Source organism: Puma concolor, chromosome A2, assembly GCF_028749965.1.
Source record: "Puma concolor isolate L17-30 chromosome A2, mPumCon1.1.hap2, whole genome shotgun sequence".
NCBI classification, from domain to species: domain Eukaryota; kingdom Metazoa; phylum Chordata; class Mammalia; order Carnivora; family Felidae; genus Puma; species Puma concolor.
Window position 1 is genome coordinate 94233508 of NC_141668.1, and position 22060 is coordinate 94255567.

Here is a 22060-nt window from a genome sequence, read left to right on the forward strand (position 1 = left end):
AAAAGGAACAGAAACTACAGCTGACATTTTATTGAGCATTTACAATGGGCTAGGTATGGGGCTAAGCACTTTAAATACACCGTCTTATTATTATTTTTTTAGAGCACGTAAATTAAACATGGCGAGTGGAGAGGACAAATGACACAAATATTATTTCGAGATTCATCCAAGGAGTCAGGTTCTATTTAGGGGAAGCCAGAGCGTCCAAACACTGCGTCGCCAGTCGCCAACTCGAGAGGTATGCCAGTTTCAGCTAGAACGGGACCCAAGCTCCCAAGATGCCAAACCAGGCCAGCGAAATATCAAGCACAGGGGATAACCCGGATGACATCGGAAGCCATTCCCAGCAGTAGAATCCAGTGAGTTGAAACCCCCTGGCTTAGTGAAAAATATTTGCAGCCCAAATTCCTACAAGGGAAGAAAGTACAGTTTTGAGAAACGGCTGAACTCCTGACCCTTTTCCTGCCAGGCGGCTGGAGAGGCAAACTTGGAGAGGCTCTTCCTTGTGCAGCCGGTTGAAACTTGCTGCCTCTGTTTAACCGCAAGTCCCAAGTCCCAACGCTGCAGGAATTTCCCTTTCTCCGTGGCCTGTCTTTTGAGCAAGGCTGAGAAGAAGGTAAGAGGCCTTCTCTATAAAGCTCTTTGGCGTCCCCAGGGGGTCCACTGGCAGCCGGTCTGTAGCGTTTCTGCTTGGGGTGGGGCAGCAGTGAAGGATTCATCTAGAGATTCCCTCACTGGCCTCCCTCTTCAGGCCCTGCCTTAGCACTTAATCCATTAACCTGTACTTGACAGTGATTGGCCAATAGCTCACGTAACAGGAAGTTTCCCTGGTCAGTGGCTTCTCTCTGATGGTTCCTTTTCAGCCTCCTTAAAGGCCTGCTTCTCTGCTAGGGCTCCATAACCATCCTCTTCCTGCTCTTCACACACCCCCATCTCCAGGTTTTCTGGACCTCAGCACTGCTGACACTGAGGTCAGGTAATTCTTTACTGGCTCCTGTGCATTCTGGGAAGTTTAGTAGCCTCTCTGGCCTCCTCCTACTAGATGCCAGTGGAAGCTCAGCCCCTATCCCACTATGACAATCAAAAATGTCTCCAGATATTGACAGCAGTACCCCCACCCCCACCCCCTGCTGCTCTACTCTTGGCTTCAATTACCACCTAGATGCCAATAGCTCCTTAAACCAGACCTCTGGCCCTGCTGGTTTCTGGAGGTGCTTATCCAATGGTCCCCGGGGTATTTCCACCTGCCTATCCCACAGGCATCTCACAGTCAGCCGATCCTAAACTGATTTGTCTTCTTTCCTCATTCAGGACTGAACTCCCAGTGGCCCCAACTAGAAAGCTCTTCCACCTTCTCTGTAGTTCCCAGCTCCGCTCACCCTCTCCCTTCCACCACTAAGTTCGGATGTCAGTATCTGTCCTCCGGGTCATAACAGCCTCTCCCACCTCCTTCTCCCCCGCCCATCCTCTACACCCAGGCCAGAGTGAGCTTCCTAAGGCTTACACCTGATGGCGCTTCTCCCTGGGTTTCAAGGCCCTGAGCTATCTGGCTCCAAATCACTCTCCTTAAACACCAGCGCTTCACCCATTTTCTCTTGTCCCCTTGTCCTTCATCCAGGAATGTTCTCTCCCACGTCAACTGGCTCACTTCCTCGTCCTTGAAACAGAGCAACCGAAAAGATGCTACAGACTTGGAAAGCCAGGGTCTTTTTCTGTTTTTTAGTGTTGCTTCTTTTTTCTTGATTCCATGTGGTACATCCTGATATTACAAAACAGGGGCACCTGAGTGGCTCAGTCAGTTGAGTGTCCGACTCTTGGTGTCAGCTCAGGTCTTGATGTCAGAATTGTGAGTGCCAGCTCTCCAAAGAGCTCCCTGGTGGGCTCTGTGCTGGGCATGGAGCCTACCTAAAAAACAAAACAAAACAAACAAAACATAAGCCATAAACCCAATTATCTTTGTTCTTGATGCTAAACTCCCAGACTCACACACCTCCAGGGTTGTGGTGTAGTCAGGTGATGGGTGAGGGCTGCAGTCTCACTGCAAGCGTATCCTGAAGACAAGGTCTCTGAGTCCTATGCCCAAGGGTAAGGGCTCATCCCCTAATACCCCGGGCGCTAGACTAAGAGCGGTGGCTTGAAAATGGCCATGATGCATGACTGCTATCATTCCTTCCGGAAGGGACCCTTCGATTTCTAACTTGGAGGAAGGTGTCAATTTCGACAAAGGGGCAAGGTGTGGGGGGCACAGCAAGTGAAGCAGCACTGCCTTCCCGACTTCGAACTTGAACTTATCTCCTAGTTTGTGGTTATCTGCTGCGCGCTTCAGTTACTGGAGGAAACGAATTTCTTCTCACCGTCCTGCTCCCCACCCCGCCCCCCCTTTAGAACGCGGATGCCCTTCAGGATGCTAGTGGCACCGCTGCCACTGCATTTCCTGTTGGCAGCAGAGAGCAAAGCGAAAACACAAGCCGCAGCGGGCAGTGGCCCAGGCAGAAATAGCTCCCGCGATTCCCCGGAGCCTTCCTGGGCCGCGGCCCTGGCTCCCGCACCGCGCGCGACCTGATCCCAGCCGTGGGCAGAGGCCGCGCGGAGACCACACGCCCGCACGGCCCCGCACGCGGCGGACGGTTGCGCGGCGCCCGGACTGCTCAGCGGCCCCTGCGGCTCGCGCCGGCCCTCGGGGCGGGGGGGCGGCGAGCGCGGCGGACGGCGATGCTGGGGCGCGCTCCGCTCCGCGTGGTCCGCGGGGCCCTGGGCGCCTGGCTGCGGGGCGGCCTCTGGATCTGGGCGCTGGGTGGCCTCTGCGCCCTGGGGGCGGCGGCGCTGGGGGCGGGGGCCGGGGGCGCCCCGGGGACCCCGCGCCCGTGCCAGGCGCCGCAGCAGTGGGAGGGCCGCCAGGTTCTGTACCGGCAGAGCACCGGGCGCAACAGCCGCGCCCTCCTCTCCTACGACGGGCTCAACCAGCGCGTGCGGGTGCTGGACGAGCGCAAGGCGCTGATCCCCTGCAAGAGGTACGGGGGCCGCGGGACGGGCGGCGGGGGCGAGGTCGGGGGGGCCGCGTCGGGCCGCTAGATTTCCAGCCGCTGGCGGCGCCTCCCTCTTACCGAGGAGAAACTTCGCGGGGAGGGTGGCCGGGGCCAGCCCGCTCGGGGGGCTGGCGGGAGGGCTGGCCCCACTGCGCTCTGAGATCCCCAGCGGGGCGGTGGTGGGTGAGCAAGGAGGCAGGGGCGGGATCGCATCCCGGCGTCCCGGGGCCCAGGTTCGCCCCGGTCCGCACGCTGCTGAGTCAGGCTCTCGGAGCCCCCTTCAGCCTAGGGCGTGTCACCTGCACTATCTCCTCTCTTCCAGGAGCCATCTGCGAAGGAGGCGCGCAGGATGTGTATATTTTAAGAATTCTTGTTGCATTTTAAAAGCATAGGGCAGCACTGCAAAAGGTGTGGGGAATCAAAGTATCATCACCCCGTTACAACAATTGACATTTTGGTCAACTTCGTTAAATTTTTCTAAAGCAAGTTTCACACACTGTGATTAGAAACCATGAGCTTTCTTTATACAAGCTCACTTACAAGTTCTTATTTGCCATTTTATTGGCTGCCCCCCCCCCCCCCCCCGCCGAGCTATTTTTAATAGCTGCACAATATTCCACGGAGGAGCCGTGCCATTTTTTTTTCAAGGCCATTGGTCCCATGATTCACCTTTCCACGTCTGCTGCGACAATGGACGTCCTCTTCCTGAGACCTCCTGTTGCTCCTGCCCCCTTTAAGACCTGATTTCTATTTTGGGATCACCACCTGTCAACTCCACAGCTTTCCTGTGGAAATTCCTATGTGTGTGTGTGTGTTGGGGGGGGGGGTTATGCGGCCCCCCCTGTGTGGCATTTGCATGATCAGGAGGTAGCATGTGACCTCCATGGTTTAAGGGCCCAGAGCAGTAAGATCTGGGGCAAATCTTGAAGGAAGTACCGAGGGAACAGAACCTTTCAGAGCAGTATATTCAAGAATGGGAGCTAATGCATCTGGAAAGGTAAAACATGAGTCCTGAGGAGATCTGGAGCAGCTGAGTCACCATGGGGGCCTGGTAATATCTCTGAGGCCTTTAAAGAACATTCTGGTTCCGTCTCAAAGGACATAGTAGCAACAACCAATGTTTGAGCGTTTATTATATACCTGGCACAGTGCTGAGGACTCTCCACGTGTTACGTGAAAATCTTACAACAGTTTTACCAGTGGAAGCTTTATGGATCTCTGTTATAGACAGAGAATCTGAGGTCTAGGGAGATTCAACATGTTTCTTTCAAGACCCCACAGCTGGGACTCGAGGAAGCTGGGTGGTTTCTGATACCTGTGCTATATTACCAGGCTCTCATTCATTCATTGTGCATTTTTTTCATGGCAAGCACTTTGTTCAAACAGCGCGGGTCCTGGGCCTCAGGGAGGTCACAGTCCGGTGTTGGAGTCACACGAGGAAAATTTCCACTTGGTGAGATGAAGGATATATTGATGGGCAGCTAACCCAGGCTCCCTGTGGGAGCTGAAGCATGAGTGCCCAGCTCCAGTCTCCAGTGCCAGTGACCGGAGAAGGGAAGACTGCCGGGGGGCGGGGGGGGGGGGGGTGGGGGGTTGCGGGTATATTCCAGGACATTCTGGAGCACACAGGGCTGGATGCGTTCCAAGAACTGCAGACGGATCACTGTTAGGACTGCAGACAGAGGATGTGGAGAGGTTGGGACCCACTGAAGGATTTTCAAACAGTGGAATATCATAATTGCGTTACGGACTAGTCACTGGGTGTATGGTTTCGAATAAAGGAGAGCAAGAGTGGAGGCAAACACGTGATTTAGGAGACTCTGGCCGAGGTCCGGGTGGAAGATGGGTAGCGGCCATGGAGGCAGTGAGAAGCGGACTCGTTAGGGAAGTATGGAAGGGGTTTACCCACAGAGGAGGTGAGGAGAGAGAAGAGTCAAGGAGAGGCGGCCATTTTTGGCTTCTGATGGCATGAAAGAGATACCGGCGCGGTTCACTGAGATAGGGTTGGCTTTGTGCGCTTCTGATCCAGGAGAAATCACTAACCTTTAGCGCCCTGATGGGGAGGCTGGCACAGTAGTGGTGTATTGATGAACAAGGTCGTGTTGCAGCCGGACTGGAATGGCCCAGAGCACACTGCTGAAGCAGAGTAGTGTGGCCAGGAGAAGGGTAAGGGTCCATTCCCCCAGAGGTAGTATTTTCACCATGTAAGAGGTTAAGCTTCAGAGTTGGATAAAGCTGGGTGGAGTGCAAGCGTCCTGAGGTGGGTCTTTGGGGGAAATTGCTAAAGCGTTGTGAGCCTCAGTTTCTTCATTTACAAAATGGCAATATCAGTGGTGTCTAATTTCCTGGAGTGTCCTGGCATTTCAACCAGTTCAAGTATGTAAAGCACACGGCACAGTGTATGACACATACCAGGTGCTCAGTACGTGGCTGCAGCTGTACGTGGCCCGCCTGGTCAATTGACCCTGGCCCAGAGACTCGCTGCCAGCCCGTGGGCTCAGAAACTTGATCAAGGGCCCTTCCTTTGGGAGCTGACTCACAGGAAGCAGGCTTAACAGCTAAAACGTATATTTGAGTGAGTGCTATGGCTGGCATGGGGGCCAGAATGCTCAGATCCACAAGACGAGGTCATTCTCTCCCTGTAGGCAAGCCAAATTATAATCAGGAGGTTGTGAGCAAAAAGTGGGAGCCAAGTCACTGAATCTAATGATTGCTTGCTCCAGGCCAGGCTGTATGCGCAATGTTGAGCTTTCCATCCTGAAGGAGACAGGCCAGCCCAGGGTAATGGGGCTGAGATTAAGTGATGCGTTCATTTCCACCAGACAGATGTCTCGTCACTGGTTCTCTGCTACCCCAGCCCTGCTGGTCCAGACTCCCTCCACTCCGCATGGAGTCTTGGTGAGTACTGCTCAGGCTGTCTTAGCAACCTTTCTTCATCTTTGACTCCATGATCGATTACTATAGCCTTTATGTGTGTGTGTTATGTCTTTAGTGGGGTTGCAGCCAAATCTTGCTGGCCTAGAGGTTTTTGTCCCCATGCGGTGATTTCTCATTTCTCTGTCCTGACCTATCAATTGTTGATTTCACAGTTTAGTTTTTAGAAGGCAATTTTATTCCCCATCTTCCCAGTTTCCTGGCGAGGTTCTGTCTCACAGTCCCATCTCTGGCCTTAAGTCAGATGTAGAAAAGAATGTTTAAGTGCGTAAATGCATTTTTAAGCTCTTTAAATGTAGATTTGCTGGAATAAGCTCAGAAACTTTTTCAGGTATTAGCAGTCCGGCCAAGAAACCAGATGTTATTTGAAGAAAATATGGATGGGTTGTCTCTTCATATTTATTAGTAAGCTGAGAAGTAAGTTTTAGAATTGGATCAACTTCTTAAGATTTTTATTTTGCATCCAGATAGTTACGGAAAATCCCACTGATAGTTACTGTGGAATGACTAGGATTTTCCAGGCTCTCTTTTCCCTGAGATGATGGAAAAGATTAAACAACTTTATAAGCTTCAGATAAGACAGCCTCAGCAGAGAATGGGAAATATTAGTAATTGATACTATTTTGTTTTCTGCTTCCAACTATCCTTCCTGACTCCTTGGCTAAACTCACAAGTATTACATCTGGAAGACCCAGGAAAAGAAAGAAGATTATTTTCATATTTCAGCTAGTGTGTTGAATTTTGTGGAAGAAGCAGTGTGGGATACTGAATGAATTTTGTTGGGCCACCAGTAGCTTACCGTGCCCACTAACAAAATGGTGGCTTGGCGGTTGGAATTAATGGAGCTACTGATACAGAGTGAGCAGAGAGGGGTTAAGAGAATATGCCTGGGTGTGGTAGGGGTCATATCTTAGAAGACTATTTGACTACCCGTCCTACAGGTTCAGGGATTTTGGCGGGGTGGGGGGACGGGTAAAAGATGAAAAGAAAATAGATTCTCATTCAAATTCTGATCGGTTCATGTCAGTCTCAGTTTTCCCCGAGAATTCTATTCTTGGAGAGCAGCATATCATTTCTGTTTTGTATTTTTAGAGAAAGCCACATAGTGTTGTGTAGAGAGCACGGACATGCAGTGAGAAAGTCATGGGTTGCCAGACATGGCCTCTAGCCCTGGCTTCACCACTTGCAATGCGATCCCTTACTTCTCAGGATATCAGCTTTTCATCTTTGAATTTAATTTTAATGATCTACAATGTTTATACTAAATACTCTTAGGCCTTCGTCCTTAGAGATTAAATGATACTAATCATTTAATGATTTAACGATACTAATCGTGCTTTTATTACATCAGGCTGATTCCTGTTTCTACCATGATACAATGAACTTGACATGGATTCTAATTTTTTTCTCAGCTTGTCCCTTTGTGTAGATAAAACCAAAATGCTTTTTCTTTCTTCTCTTTTTCACCTATACCTGTGTTCAATGGGTAGAGGAAAGAGGGGCCACCCTTAAATGCTTTGGTTGCAAACTCAGAAGGCTCTCCTCTGCGTGGGAGCCCCGAGTACACCAGGGCATGAGTAGCACTGCTTCCAGAGTGTTCCTCCACATATCTGCTTTGAAAGATTAATTCCAAAGGCTGTTATCACACTAGGTAACTCCAACGATCATTGTGTTTCAACAACAGGATAAGGGTTTTTTTTTTCCCTCCAAATATCGAATTTTATTTTATTTTGCAACCATCCCGCTCTTACAGAAAGGTCACAGTGATGGTACACAGCCAGTTTTTCCCCCTGAATCATTTGAGAGTGAGTGGCCCACTTGATATCCCCACGACCCCCAGATACTTCAGCATGATTTCCTGCAAACAAGGATATTCTCCCGCGTGACTGCAACGCAGCCCTAAGAATCAGGAAATTAACACGGATTCATTTCTACCATCTGAAAGGCAGTTAGTTTTTCTTTTATGTTGTGTATCGCAAAAAGGACCCAGTTTCTATTCAAGCGTTGCATTTAGGTGTCCCGTCTGGAACAGTTCCTCGGTCTTTCTTGTACTTTGACGACAAACCAATTGTTTGGTAGAATGTTCCTCACATTTGGGTTTTTGGTTGAAAGTTTCCTTACGTTGATATTCTAGTTATTCACCCGCGGCAGGAGTATCACAGAGGTAGTACTCTGTTCTTGCTGTACCCTGTGATCGCTTGGTTCTCTTTGATCGCTTGTCGCTTGGTTAACTGATGGCTGCAAAGTTTCTTCAGCGTCAAGCGACACCTTTTTACTTTGTAATGAATAAGTATTTTGTAGGGAGATATTTTAAAACCACGTACACATCCCATTTTTCATGACACCGAATTTATTCACTTACTTATATCAGCACACCCTCAAGGATTCTCACTGTAATGCATTTGCTCTCATTGCTTGGTTTGATGTTCACATTATCCCAGATCTGGCCAATGGGCACCGCTCTAAGTTGGCTTTTATGTTCTTTTAACAAGCACCTCTCATTCTTTGAGCACTTTTTTTGCTTTTTTGCTTTTTTTTTTTTTTTTTGCCACCATAAGACATCCCCAAACCATCTGTACTCTCTCTGCTAGAGTCTTGGAATAAGCCAAGATTTGAGCCATTTCTCAAGAAGCTCTGGTTACTTTTACTGGAGGATAATATTTGGGTGCCAAGATTTCTGCTTTCATTATGCTCATGGCTATTAGGTGGCTGTGCTCCCAGACCCCTCTCAGTGGACAAAGGAAGGGGATGTAGATTTGAACACACACACATGCACACACACACACAGTCACTCACTCATACACATACACATAGATTTACATATACATACGTTGCTAAGCTTCCAGTTCTGATCCATATATGTATTTGCCTAGAACCTCCAGTTCCACCCCGCTACCACATGGTTTGTTTTTGTAGGCCCCTTCTCAGAGAAAACTGGCTCCCATTATTCAGTTGGAGTAGGTCACTGATGGTGCATTGCTGTGATGTCCCTTCCCGACATGGGTGCCCTCCTCACCGCACTGGGCTCTGCACCCTAGGCCAGGCCATGCAGATGGCTCTCTTGCTTGGCCCTCCCTTGTGACTTTAGACGACATTGTTGAACGAGGGGAAGGCAAAGATCAGTTTATGTTTTTTTATATGTTTGCCTTCTTTTGGATTTCTCAGGGTGGTATGGTTGTGAATCCTCAGAATGCTTCTGTGTGGCTGGGGGAGGTAAATTCGTACGAAGGGCTCCATGGATTTATTTCATCACCAACCTTGTTTTGCATAGATGAGGCCTTCTATCTTAAGAAATCATGCCTTTCAGAATTTCAGAATGACTCGTTTTTGCCTTTATTCCCTCCTCTTGCTCTCTGCTGAGATCAAGAGCCAGCATTTTCTTTTATTATTAGCTCAGGAAGTCTGACTGCTTGTGGCCTTTTGATCCTCGAAAATAAACCATGCTGATTTGCAAAAGTGAGTTTTTCTTCAAGGAAGAGATGTTCTTGGAAGCCTGTAAAGTTTGCTTTGAGTCTTAATTCAGTGGGTGTGTTGACCCTGGATTTCAGAGAGTTGATGCTGGGAGGCAAAGGAGAAGCAGGCAGTGAGGAGCATTTAGTGCCAAGGAAGACAAGCCCCACACAGTAACAGGGCTGGTGGGGTGTAAGACCAACTTATAACTAGAAGCCGGAGGTGGTCCCCCAACTTTTGTGAAAGCGTCTTTACTTCTCTCCGTCAACCTTGAGCTGTTTCTTCCTGATTCTGCCCTCGAAGATGGCGGTCGGGGGCACAGTGCCCGAAGATCTGAAAATATTCTACCAATTAGTGGTTTGTTTTTCCTGGAATGAATGGGATTGTCTTCTATTTCCCCAATTCCAGTAAAAATCTTCTAGTTTCCCCTTTATAATTTCTTTTATTCTACCCATCTTTAAAGAAAAAATTCCTCTCTTTATCCCACCAGCTGAAACACCACGCTCCCCTTCTATTTAAAGCAAATCTCACGCTAAGTCCAATTTTCGCTCCCCCTCCCCGCTGCTCCCTTGAGCCCCCTCCGACCAAACTTAGAGCATCACACCGCTGCTGAGATTGCTCTGCTCAAGTGCAACACGTTACTAGTCGAATGATCTTTTATCAGTCCTCCTTTTACGGTGCTCATTTCCTCCATTTTGATATCTTTCTTCACAGGGCCTTCGGGACCCCACATTCTGCCGGTGTCCTTTCTTCTACGTCATTTCCTTTTCTTCTCAGTTCCCTTTGCTCTTCCTCCCCTTCTTGCAGACCATTGATGGTAGAATGTCCCAGGGCTCAGGCTTTCCATCCCTTTACTTTTTTTCTTTTTTTTTAAACAATTTTTTAAATGTTTTATTTTTATTTTTGAGAGACAGGGAGAGACAGAGCATCAGTGGGGGAGAGGCAGAGAGAGAGAGAGAGAGGGGGGAGACACAGCATCCGAAGCAGCTCCAGGCTCCGAGCTGTCAGCACAGAGCCCGACGCGGGGCTCAAACCCACAAACCGTGAGATAATGACGTGAGCTGAAGTCGGACGCTTAACCGACTGAGCCACCCAGGTGCCCCTCCTTCCCTTTACTTATCCGTCTACACCCCTCTGTTGGTGCCCTCAGCTAGGTCATGGCTTCAGATGGCATCTCTGCACGGAGGACTCCCACACGTGTGTCTCCAGCCTTGAGTTCCCCCGTGAGTCCTGTGTCCTCTCCCCTGAACCTTTATATCCAAAACCTGAGTTGACCTCTTCCTTTGGATCTCTGACCGTCATGACTCAGCATACTCCAAACCGATGCCTCCCCTGAAAACAAACAAACAGGCAAATCAAAAATCATTCTTCTTGCAGGTTTCTAAAGTGCAGCTAACTGCAACTCCGTTTGCTCAGGACCAGCTCATAGGGCCATCTCTGATTTCTTCTTCTCCCACATGCCACAAGTAATCCATAAAGCAAATCCTATTGACTCTAATTTTGATAGAGACTCACCATCTGACCACATGTTCGCTACCATCCTGAGGGTCAAACCCTCATCGTTCTTGCCTGGGCTTTTGGCACTAGGCTCCTAATGGGTCCACCTACTTCGACCTTTGCCCCCTTTCTGTTCTCAGCACGCCAGCTTTGAATGATGATTCTGCTAAAAATATTGTATCATATCGCTTGTCTGATCAAAACCCTCCAATGCCTTTCTGTGTCTGAGGGTAAATGTCCTTACACGGGCCCGGCCGCCCTAAGGGGTCTGCTCCCCACCCCCTCCATCCCTTGTCCCTGACCTTGTCCTGCAGCTTCCCCTGGTTGCCAGCCCGCTCCCCCGCTCCTGGCACTTGTGTTGTTGTTTCCTGTGCACAGAAGGCCTTTTCCCTAAAAAGCTGCATGGCCCCTTCCCAAATTCGAAGGTCTCTCCTGCCAACATTCTCCTACACTCCGCGTCACTGCCTTACATGCTCAAGATGCTTACCGCTATCTGACTTACTATTTAATGCTTTTTCAACCTGTTTTCTCATCTCCTCTGCCTCCCCTTGCCCCAAACAAGGCTCCATTGTTAGGACTTTTGCTTGGGTTGTTGCTGTATCTCTAGCACCACAGAATCAGATTTTGGGGGGAATACTTGAATGAGGGGATGACTAACAACGGTGACATATATATCTATTGTAGAAGGATAAGCAAAGAGGAAAAAAGTTACCCATAACTGCTCAACCAGTAAGACTACATCTTCCGAATAGCCTAGGAGATTTTTAGATGCCCAGCACGCATACCATAGCACATACTGTTTCACAACAGGCTTATTTTCACTGAACAACACACTGGGCAAGCTCATCCATACGGACCAGTCCCCTTCTCTCATCTTTGAACTGGCGTCTCCTCCTTCGGGTCTCAGCTCACCATCTCCTCAGAGGGACCTTCTGCGACGCCCCCCACCAGCCACTCTCCATCACATCCTGTTCTGATTTCCTCGGGGCGTGATCCCTGTGTGACATCGTCTGGTCAGTTCATTTGGTGTTTATTGTCCATCTCTCCGCCGCCAGTGAGAGAACTTTATTGGTTTGGCCGATCACCCAAACCCCGGCACCTGGAAGTGCTTGGTATATCGTAAGACTCAGTTAATGTGTGTTGAGCAAGTAAACACCGTTTTGATGGCTTTGGGACGACTAGCGTTATACGTGTTCATGGTGGAAAATCTAGACAACACAGAAGAGCAGAATAAAGAGAGTAAAGATCGCTTGTAGTCCCGCCATATAGACTTAAGAAACCTGATGCATGTGCTTCTGGATTTCTTTTCCTACTCCTGTGTATGAAATTTTGAAATTAAGAGGGAAACATGGTCTGCATTTTTTTTTACTTAACAAAATGCTGTGCATGTTTCTCATGCTGTAAGTACCCATCAACGGAACCATTTCTTTCTTTCTTTTCTTTTTTAATGTTTATTTATTTATTTGAGAGAGCAAGAGAGGGAGCGCAAGTGGGGGAGGGGGCAGAGAGAGAGAGAGAGAGAGAGAGAGGGAATCTCAAGCAAGCTCCATGCTCAGTGCATGATCCCACGACCCTGGGATCATGACCTGAGCCAAAATCAAGACTCGGATGCTCAACCAACTGAGCCACCCAGTCGCCCCAGCAGAACCATTTCTGATGACTGTGTGGTATTCTAGCTAATGGATAGAGCACAGCTTCTTTAAGCTGTCCCTTATTATGGGATAGTTATGTATCTTTCCCCTCTATTGTCCACATAGCATTATCAACTACAGGTGAGATGGAACTTAGGAGGGATGAACCACGAACCCATGACTTATGAGGCTGTGAACCACCAGACTAGCTGGCGAGGCGTCCAGGTTCAGCCATGATGAATGCAAGGCCTTTTGAGTTTGCCTGAAAATACTTGCAGGGAGGACTATATAGACTACTACATGCATAACCTTGTATTTGTGTGAAGTTCTACGTGTACCATTTTTTTAATGCATTTTGGATACATTCCTAGGTAAGAAAATGATAGAAAAGGGATTTGCACATTTTTAAGTTGTGACGACTTTGCCCTTCAGGAAATTGTTCCACCTGGCAGATATTTCAGCTGGCAGAATGTGAGTGGTCATGTTTCCCACACTCATGCCTGTAGGTGGCTATTTTTTTTAAGATTTTTAAAAATGTTTATTTATTTTTGACAGAGAGTGAGAGAGCAAGGGAGGTACAGAGAGAGGGGGGACAGAGAATCCAAAGCAGGCTCTGGGCTGACAGCAGCGAGCCTGATGCAGGGCTCGAACTCATGAACAGTAAGATCATGACCTGAGCCCAAGTCAGACACTTAACCGACTGAGCCACCCAGGTGCCCCAGGAGCCTAATTAATTTTTTTAATGATTTCTAATATGATAAAGAAAAAACAAGGGCAAAATGACATGCCTGTAGTGCTGTCACAGCCCTAGTGACTCTCATTGTGTTGTGACTGTTTCTGAAATTTTACATGTAAGTCTCTTACGGGCTGTTGGTTTAACTAAGACACTCCATCATGTTCAGTAAATATTTTTCTGACCTATTTTATAAAGAATTTATTCTAATTGGGATGGATATGAAACTTCACCAACCTGGTGGTTTGTACTAATGGATTGCTTTACGTTAAACCAACTTGGCTCTCCTAAAGTAAATTCTAATTTATCATTATGTATTAGTCTTTTAATAGTCTGCCTGATTTGACTCACTAATATTTAAGTTGTGGTTTTAATCCACAGCCACAATTCAGCTTGTGTTTTAGTTTTTGATTTTCTTTCTGTATTTTAATGTAGAAAAAGCTTTGTAAAATGATAAAAGAATTGGCAAGCTTTCTATATGTCTCTATTGCTGTATAGCCTTGAGGTTGGAAAACATTAATTCCTGAAACCATTAGGACCCAACTCCTTTTGGAGAAGTAACTCTTTGATCTCTTAAACATCAAAGATCTAAAATCTCACTAGACCTCTGTAAGAGTTTTTTTACCCGCTTCTGGTTATTTATTCACTTAATTGTATGCTTCATTCTGCATTCGTTTTGGTTATTTCTATTTTCCTAGAAAATCTTCCATTTCATCAAGATTACATTTATCACCCTAATACATTTGTATGTGATGTTCTCCGAACTCTGAAACAACTCCACCTTACCTATCAATATCCTTTTCTTCTTCCCAATATTCTGCATTTGTATTTTCTTCTCCCTCAGGATTACATGTTTAACAATCAACTTGTGGATTTATGGAATGGTTTCATGGTGTATTAATTATCGTATTCTACATCATGTATCTCTTTTGTCCAGAACAATTCTTGACACCAAATGGCAGTGCCCACCCATATTTTGAAAAGGTCTGTAAGCAGGCTTGAGGTGGATCCCACCTAGGAGAGCATACCAGGACCTCCAGAAATGGATCCTCCGGGTTCCTTTCATCCATGACCTAGTCCCCAGCTCTTCCCTCATCAAACACTATCTTCAGTGTTTCTCTTGCTCCACAGTCCCAGTTTTGGAGAATTTTCCCTCACATGGGCATTGAGAGTTTCCCAAGCGCTGATGGCTTCCTTCAGAAGCAGTGCCTCTTTGAAGGGAGAGGCCGTGTGAGGAATCTGACCCCCAGCAGGGTGCCCCCCTGGCCCTCAGACCCTCCAAACAATGGAGAAGCTTTTGGACAGAGGGCTTCTAAATAGGAGGCAGCTGTCGCTGGACAAAAAGGCTGTGCTGCCCCATTCACGGAAGGCTGCTTTTGTTGTGGCTGACGCTAGATCAACTGGGAAAGTTCCAGAGTGTGAGCTCTGCCAATGAGTGAGAACCGTCAGTTTGCCCAAGAGGAGGCACCAAAGTAACCCCTCCAAGCTGCCACAGTGTCTTAGTTCAGGCTGCTGTAACGAATACCAGAGACCTGGTGGCTGATAAGCAACAGAAGTTCATTGTTTACAGTTCTGGAAGGTGGATGTCTGAGATCAGGGTGCCAGCATGGTTGGGTAAGGCCCTTTTCTGGTCGTAGACCTTCCGTTGTATCTTCACATGGTGGAGGGTGCCAGCTAGCTCTCTGGGGCCTCTTGTATAAGAGCACTAATCCCATCCATGAAGCCTCTACCCTCAAGACCTAATCACCTCCCAGAGACCTCAGTCCTCCTGCCATCACCTTGGGCATTAGGTTTTCAATATCAGTTTGGTAGGGTTAGGGGAGGAACTCAAACACTCAGATCATAGAACCCAGAGAACCTGCTGTTCTGGAGCATCTCAGAAGTTGCCAAGGAAGATGCTGTCAGATGGGAAGATGGTGGAGGTACAGGGCCAAGGGCACATCAATTTCTTGGGCTGGCATAGCATCATCAGCTACAGGTGAGATGTAACTTAGGAGGAATGTATGAGGCACCCTGAACTACCACGCTAGTTGGCGTGGCATCCAGGTTCACCCCTGATGAATGCCAGGCCTCCTGAGTTGGCTTGAAAATACTTGCAGGGAGGACTGTGGTAAGCGAGACCATCTGCATTGACTCCAAAGCTTCTAAAACAGTCCTCCCACCCCCACCACCTCACCGAGTCCCTTACTGAGATACATTTTATATTCCCAGGAATTATAAATCCTTCTTCCCAGAATGTCTCACCAAGGAGCTGATTATCCAATCAAGTTGTGAAAGGCAGATGTTCCTCTGAGGAAGATGCCAGAGAAACCATGGAGTTCTCTGAGTTGGAACAGGGCAGTGGACCAGTAGACAGTTTTACCAGCTCACCCTCTGGGGAGGAGAGGTGCTGGGGAGAGAATCTGCTCCAGATTTAATATCCACTGAAATGCCATGTTGAGCGCGGTGTTCTGATGTGGCTTATGTGTTTCTTCTGCATGTGGGAGTCCTTTCTCTCTGAATTGAGCCTTCTACCCATCCCCTTTGTCATACACTGTATTTTGGATCATGATCCCCCCTCACCCCCTCCGCCCCCACCGCCCCATCCAGCGCCATGTATTGTCTGGCTTGCCCTGAGGACCCCCAAGGAGCCACCCTCTTGATGTCTCAGTTCCCCTAAGGAGTTAGAGGGTGAAACTTGGGGATCCACTTTCCTGTCACCAGAACACAATTTCTTTTGTAAAGGACGCGTGTTTACTTAGGTCCCACTCACTATGTCGAAAAGAATTTAAAGTGTTTGGATGGTTTCTAGTGTTTCCTTCTTTCACTAGGCTGAGTCAAGCCTCTATAAGGTCAACTTCTTCACTTGTTAAGCACAGAGGACTTTTTATTTTGTGAGTGTTTGTACAAACTTCTAAGTAGCTTTGCCACAAAAGAAACATAGATTATTTTATTCCTTTTATTATTCACTGCAGTTTCTTTTATGCTAATATTCTTATCTACCTGAATCCTTTATTTTGATTCATGTTTATGTCAGCTGGAAAATGTATTCAATTAATTTGCCTCCGCAGGGGTACTGGTGCCATGGTATACTTCCAGAAAGTTTGAATGTCTGAGAACATCTACTTATTGCTATTTTGCATAATGGTAACTTTGGGGTGTATACAATTCATTGGATAATAGGGGCACCTGGGTGGCCTAGTCACTTAAGCACCTGACTCTTGGTTTTGGCTCAGGTCATGATCTCACAGTCTCCTGAGTTCAAGCCCCGTGTCAGGCTCTGTGCTGGCAGTGCAGAGCCTGCTTGGGATTCCCTCTCTCCCTCTCTCTCTCTCCCTCTCTCTCTATCACTCCCCTACGCATGCTGTCTCTGTCTCTCTCAAAATAAATAAGCAGTTCATTGGGTAATAATGGTATTTTTTGTTTAAAATTTGCTGTGGCATTTAGAGCTCTAGAAGAGAAGTCTGATACCAAACTGATTTTCGTTTAGTTTTAATAATTTTTTTTCTGCCCTAATTTTTGTCGGTTGTTTCTATTATTATCCTGGAACATCATATTAACATCTCCAGGCTATGTCTAGCTCTAGAGGAAATTTCATCTGCTGTTTCTGGAGGCTTGATACTCTCCAAGCAAGAGGGAAGACATTCTCTTTGTTCCTTTAGAATATCTCTCTACTTACATGTATTGGTTCTCTTACATCTGTTCCCCCCAAATTTCTTTTTTTTAATATTTACTTATTTCTAAGAAAGAGAGGGAGAGAGAGCAGGGGAGGGGCAGAGAGAGACAGAGTGACAGAGGATCTGAAGTAAGCTCCACACTGTCAGCACAGAGCCCGACGCGGGGCTCGAACTCACAAACCATGAGATCATGACCTGAGCCCAAGTTGGATGCTTAACCAACTGAGCCGCCCAGGTGCCTCATGTTCCCCCAGATTTCTTAACTTGTAAAAAAAATTTTTTTAACGTTTATTTTTTTTTTTTTTGGGACAGAGAGAGACAGAGCATGAACGGGGGAGGGGCAGAGAGAGAGGGAGACACAGAATCAGAAACAGGGTCCAGGCTCTGAGCCATCAGCCCAGAGCCCGACGCGGGGCTCGAACTCACGGACCGCGAGATCATGACCTGGCTGAAGTCGGATGCTTAACCGACTGCGCCACCCAGGCGCCCCCAAAAAATTTTTTTAAATGTTTCTTTATTTCTGAGACAGAGAGAGACAGAGCATGAGTGTGGGAGGGGCAGAGAGAGAGGGAGACACAGAATCCGAAGCAGGCTCCAGGCTCAGAGCTGTCAGCATAGAGCTCGACGCAGGGCTCGAACTCATAAACCGCAAGATCATGACCTGAGCCAAAGTCGGTTGCTCAACCAACTGAGCCACCCAGGCGCCCTGATTTCTTATCTTTCCATTAGCCTTTTCATCCCTTCCTATGTTTTTCCTAGAGTTCTGGAATCATACCTTTTAATGTGCTGTTCTGTTGTTTGTTTGTTTCCTATAGCCCAAGTATTCTGTATCATCTCTGCTACATTTTCTATTTTGATAATCATGTTTTTCATTAGAGAGCTATCTTTGTGGTCACATATTCTTTTTTTTTCTTAAATTCAGTATCATCCCAAATCCCAGTGAAGGTAAAAAATAAGATTTATATTTTAGAGTCATTAACGTTAGCTGGAAGAATGTCTGTGTTCATATTTACACACAGTGGCAACTGATAAGTTTCTACTGAAAAGCGGAGGGCTGACGGTATGAACCTGACTGTCCTCGTACCCTCCCAACCTTCTTAATACCTTCTGATGTGTAGTTCTAGAAATCACTATGTACCATGGCAACATGGGTACTTGGTGCTAATGAGGATCTTTCTTTTAATGTTGAAAAAAAAAAAAAAAGATGGGGCGCCTGGGTGGCGCAGTCGGTTAAGCCACCGACTTCAGCCAGGTCACGATCTCGCGGTCCGTGACTTCGAGCCCCACGTCGGGCTCTGGGCTGATGGCTCAGAGCCTGAAGCCTGTTTCCGATTCTGTGTCTCCCTCTCTCTCTGCCCCTCCCCCGTTCATGCTCTGTCTCTCTCTGTCCCAAAAATAAATAAACGTTGAAAAAAAAATTTAAAAAAAAAAAGAAAAAAGAAAAAAAAAAGACAACTTGAGCTATTGTCTCATGATAATTTTTCATTATCTTCCATCAGCGGGAAGAATATATGCCTGTGCCAGTATTCCTCCTGAAACATTTTTGGGGGGAAAAAAAACCTCTTCAATTTCTTGAGCAGGCGTTTCCTCTTTTGAACTAGAATCCAAGCAGTGGAGGCCCGTCACCTTACAGCTTCTTAAATTGCACGCAAAATTATTCTTTGATTTTACTTTTCCTAGGGCTGCATTCTCAAGTAATTTAATATTCCTTTTGTTGTATGCGGTTGGTATCAGCCTACACAATGAGTTTGTGTCTAACACAACAATTTTGAAATAGCGTTTTTCTTTTATGTCTCATAATTACTGTAGGGTGTAACTCAATCCCGGTACACGCCAGACTGGCAAGTGGCCGAAGCTCCATTCTTCCGGCCTCGAGTCACAGAGCTGGCATGAATTGCTAATATATTATATTGCATATTAAACGAATCCAGAGTTGGTCCAATTTCTTCCATAAAAACCAAAGTCCTTTTGAAATCACAATATAATATCTGTACACTCCCTTTTCTGTAATTTAAGATATCTTGGATGGCCAAGCAGTTATACGTGGATGGGAAGAATCACAGTGTTAGTGAATTAGGACGAATCTGATAGGAGATCAGACCTGGAGTCCAATCCCGGCACATTATTTACTACTTAGTTATTCTCTGAGCCTCGTATTTTCTCATCTGGTTAAAAAAAAAGAAAGAAAGGAAAAAGCTAATAACGTGTCAGCCAGATGAATTTGCCAGTCTGTAACCTCTGCCTCAGACTGTATTTTTTTCCCCTTGACTACTCTGACTCAAGACAGAAAAACAGTTGCCTCCTGGCTGTACGGGCAGTAGCTATTAAGGTTTCTCCACACCCAGGTCAGGCTCTGGTATTGTGGGTCCTGGGATTAGCCAAATCCTTGGGCCTTGCTCATTCTGGAATGAAGGGCTCCCAGAGAGTTGTTAAAAAAAGCATCTGATAGATAAGAACTATAAAGCAGTGGATTCTACTTACTTTATCTAGGGTGCTTTCAGCTGCACGCATCAGAAAATTGACTAATGGGGGCTTAAACTACGAGGATGGTTGTAGCTTACCTCAGAATTCTGGTGATACCTGTTCCTTAGGTCTGACTCAACAGTATCATCAAGGCCCCTGGTTCTCCTCCATCCATTTACTCTAGAATGTTGGCTCAGAGTTGCAAGATGGCGCACTGACTTGTCGCCTCATGGCTTTAAGATGGCTATCTCCACTCTAAGCATTATAGCCTTATGTTCAAAGACAGGAAATGAAGGACATAGAGCGGGACAAGGAGTCTGCTTTTTTGGGAAAAGAGAAATCTCCAGGGCATTTCTTCACCCAACAGACTTCCTTTTATATCTCCAAGGCCAGAACCAACTGTACCCCCAGCTCCAAGGGAAACTAAGGAAGTGAGTAGATGAGTGTACTTCCTCAACCTCTATATTGAGAGGCAGGCAAGAGAGAAAGGGTCAGATGCCTGCAGGGCTGCTACAGAGGGGTCCGCTATCGCATTCAAGATTGGTCTCCCCTTCATCCTTCACCCCACGTGGATGAACTAGACCTTCTTTGTTACACAGCCGATCTGGTCTTACGTACACAAGTCAAATGCGTAGTTTCCCTGTTAAACATTAACGGGTGATAGTAAACGTACCCACTGCCAGACTTTTCTATAAAGCTATAATCCCTTGCATTTATGTAACAATTTTATGTCTGCTGTCTCAAATCATCTTCATAAAAATACTTTGAGCTTCAAATTTTTGGTCTTTCTTTACATATGAGAAACAGGGAGATTAAAATTATGATCGCAGGTCACCAGTAGGAGATTGGGAACCTGGATTTCTTCACCTCAGCTTTGTTTACAGTACAGTTCATGCTGTCTGTAAACCTTATCCTGAACTAGACAGATTTTCCCCTGCCTTAGTATAGTTGGGCAAACTTTTTAAAAAATGTTTATTTATTTATTTTGAGACAGAGAGAGAGAGCAGGGGTGGGGCAGAGAAAGAGAGGGAGAGAGATAATCCTAAGCAGGCTCCATGCTGTCAGTGTGGGGCTCAGTCTCTCAAACCCTGAGATCAAGACCTGAGCCGAAACCAAGAGTTGGACACTTAGCTGACTGAGCCACCCAGGTGCTCTTAGTTGGGTAAATTTTCAGTACTTTTTTTTTTAATTAAAAACATTTGTTTTAATGTTTATTTATTTTTGAGAGAGAGAGAGAGAGACAACATGAGCAGGGGAGGGGCAGAGAGAGGGAGTCACAGAATCCGAAGTAGGTGCCCAATGCAGGGCTCGAACACACAGACGGCAAGATCATGACCTGAGTGGAAGTCAGATGTTTAACTGACTGAGTCACCCAGGCACCGCCCGCCAGTACCTTTCTAATGAAAAAAAAAAAAAAAAAAATGAATGAAGCTCTACATCCAGTTAAAATTCCTTTTGGGAAACAGTATCTTGTAAAATATAAAATGGGAATTTTATTTGATCCAACAATTCCAGTCTATAAACTTTTCATAGAGTTGTAAACAGAGAAAGCCAAAAGGGTTTACCTCCAATTTATATTCAGCTTTGTTAATATTAACAAACTGTGGAAATAATCTAAGTGATCACGAGTAGGAGATCACTAAAGCAAAACGTGTGTGTGTGTGTGTGTGTACAGAAACACACATGTGATGCATGTGCATATATACACAAACACATACACACACATATATACATATATACACAAGCATATACATATATACACATACATATACACACATATACACGCATATTTATACATGGGCACATATATATATATACACATACATATACACACATATACATGCATATGTATACACAGCATTCAAACACTAAGGGGGCACATCAAAGTCACAAATACCAGCTGGAAGCAGCTCTCACTGAGGGAACTTGGGACAATTTGAGCATCAAATGGAATAATGACTTTGTCGTGCATTGAGTACATAAAAATCCTTGCGTGCTGGGTGGTGATTGATAGATAGATAGATGTCATTTGTTATACCATTGGTACCAATCTACCAATCTCCAGCGACAATTGATTCAGGAAATGGTTTTACCTAAAACCATGAGGTGACAATTATTGGCTAACGGGCTGTTCCCCAGCTTCACCAAGTATTACTGATCAATTACTTGCTAACTGCGAAAGGAAGCACCTCTATGCTGAAGGCATCTGGAGTAAGGACAGGACTTGGTGATCAGAGTTGGTAGCATTGATAGTGGCATGGGACATCACCTGTCTTCTGATGTGATGCACCAGGAGGTACACAGCCCACTCAATTTCTTTCCAAAAATCTTTAGCCAAAGCACATCAAGACTTTAGAATCCACGTCTAGTTTGGAGGAATGACAGGATATAGAGGAACAAGTTAAATTAGGAAACTGACAAAAATGTAGAATGGGGAATATGTGCGGATCTGGAATCTTCAGAGAGTCAAAGGCCACATTAAAAATAAAAAAGATAGTAGTGTTCCAGATTTTTAAGACAGTAGAAATGTAACAACCAAATATATTGCTTGAGACTTGACTGCATTCTGATTTTTTTTTATTTTTACTTAAAAAAAAATTTTTTTAACGTTTATTTATTTTTGAGACAGAGAGAGACAGAGCATGAACAGGGGAGGGGCAGAGAGAGAGG

The 22060-nt window shown here is 46.3% G+C and overlaps 1 protein-coding gene and 1 long non-coding RNA gene across 2 annotated transcripts in view; one reads left to right on the plus strand and one right to left on the minus strand.

Annotated features, from left to right (window-relative positions):
* Positions 1-15: 15 nt before the first annotated feature.
* On the minus strand, positions 16-2353 carry LOC147583335 (uncharacterized). The gene is made up of 2 exons (XR_015248111.1): positions 1991-2353; positions 16-1905 (listed from the first exon to the last, which is right to left on the minus strand). It is a non-coding gene; the product is annotated as an uncharacterized LOC147583335 (long non-coding RNA).
* A 59-nt stretch (positions 2354-2412) lies between these two features.
* The window catches only part of EPDR1 (ependymin related 1), a 28203-nt gene continuing 8555 nt past the window's right edge, over positions 2413-22060 (plus strand). The window contains exon 1 of the mRNA XM_025929917.2: positions 2413-3011. Within this exon, the coding sequence (XP_025785702.1) occupies positions 2713-3011 (299 nt within the window). The 5' untranslated portion in view covers positions 2413-2712. The remainder of the gene's footprint in view (positions 3012-22060) is intronic.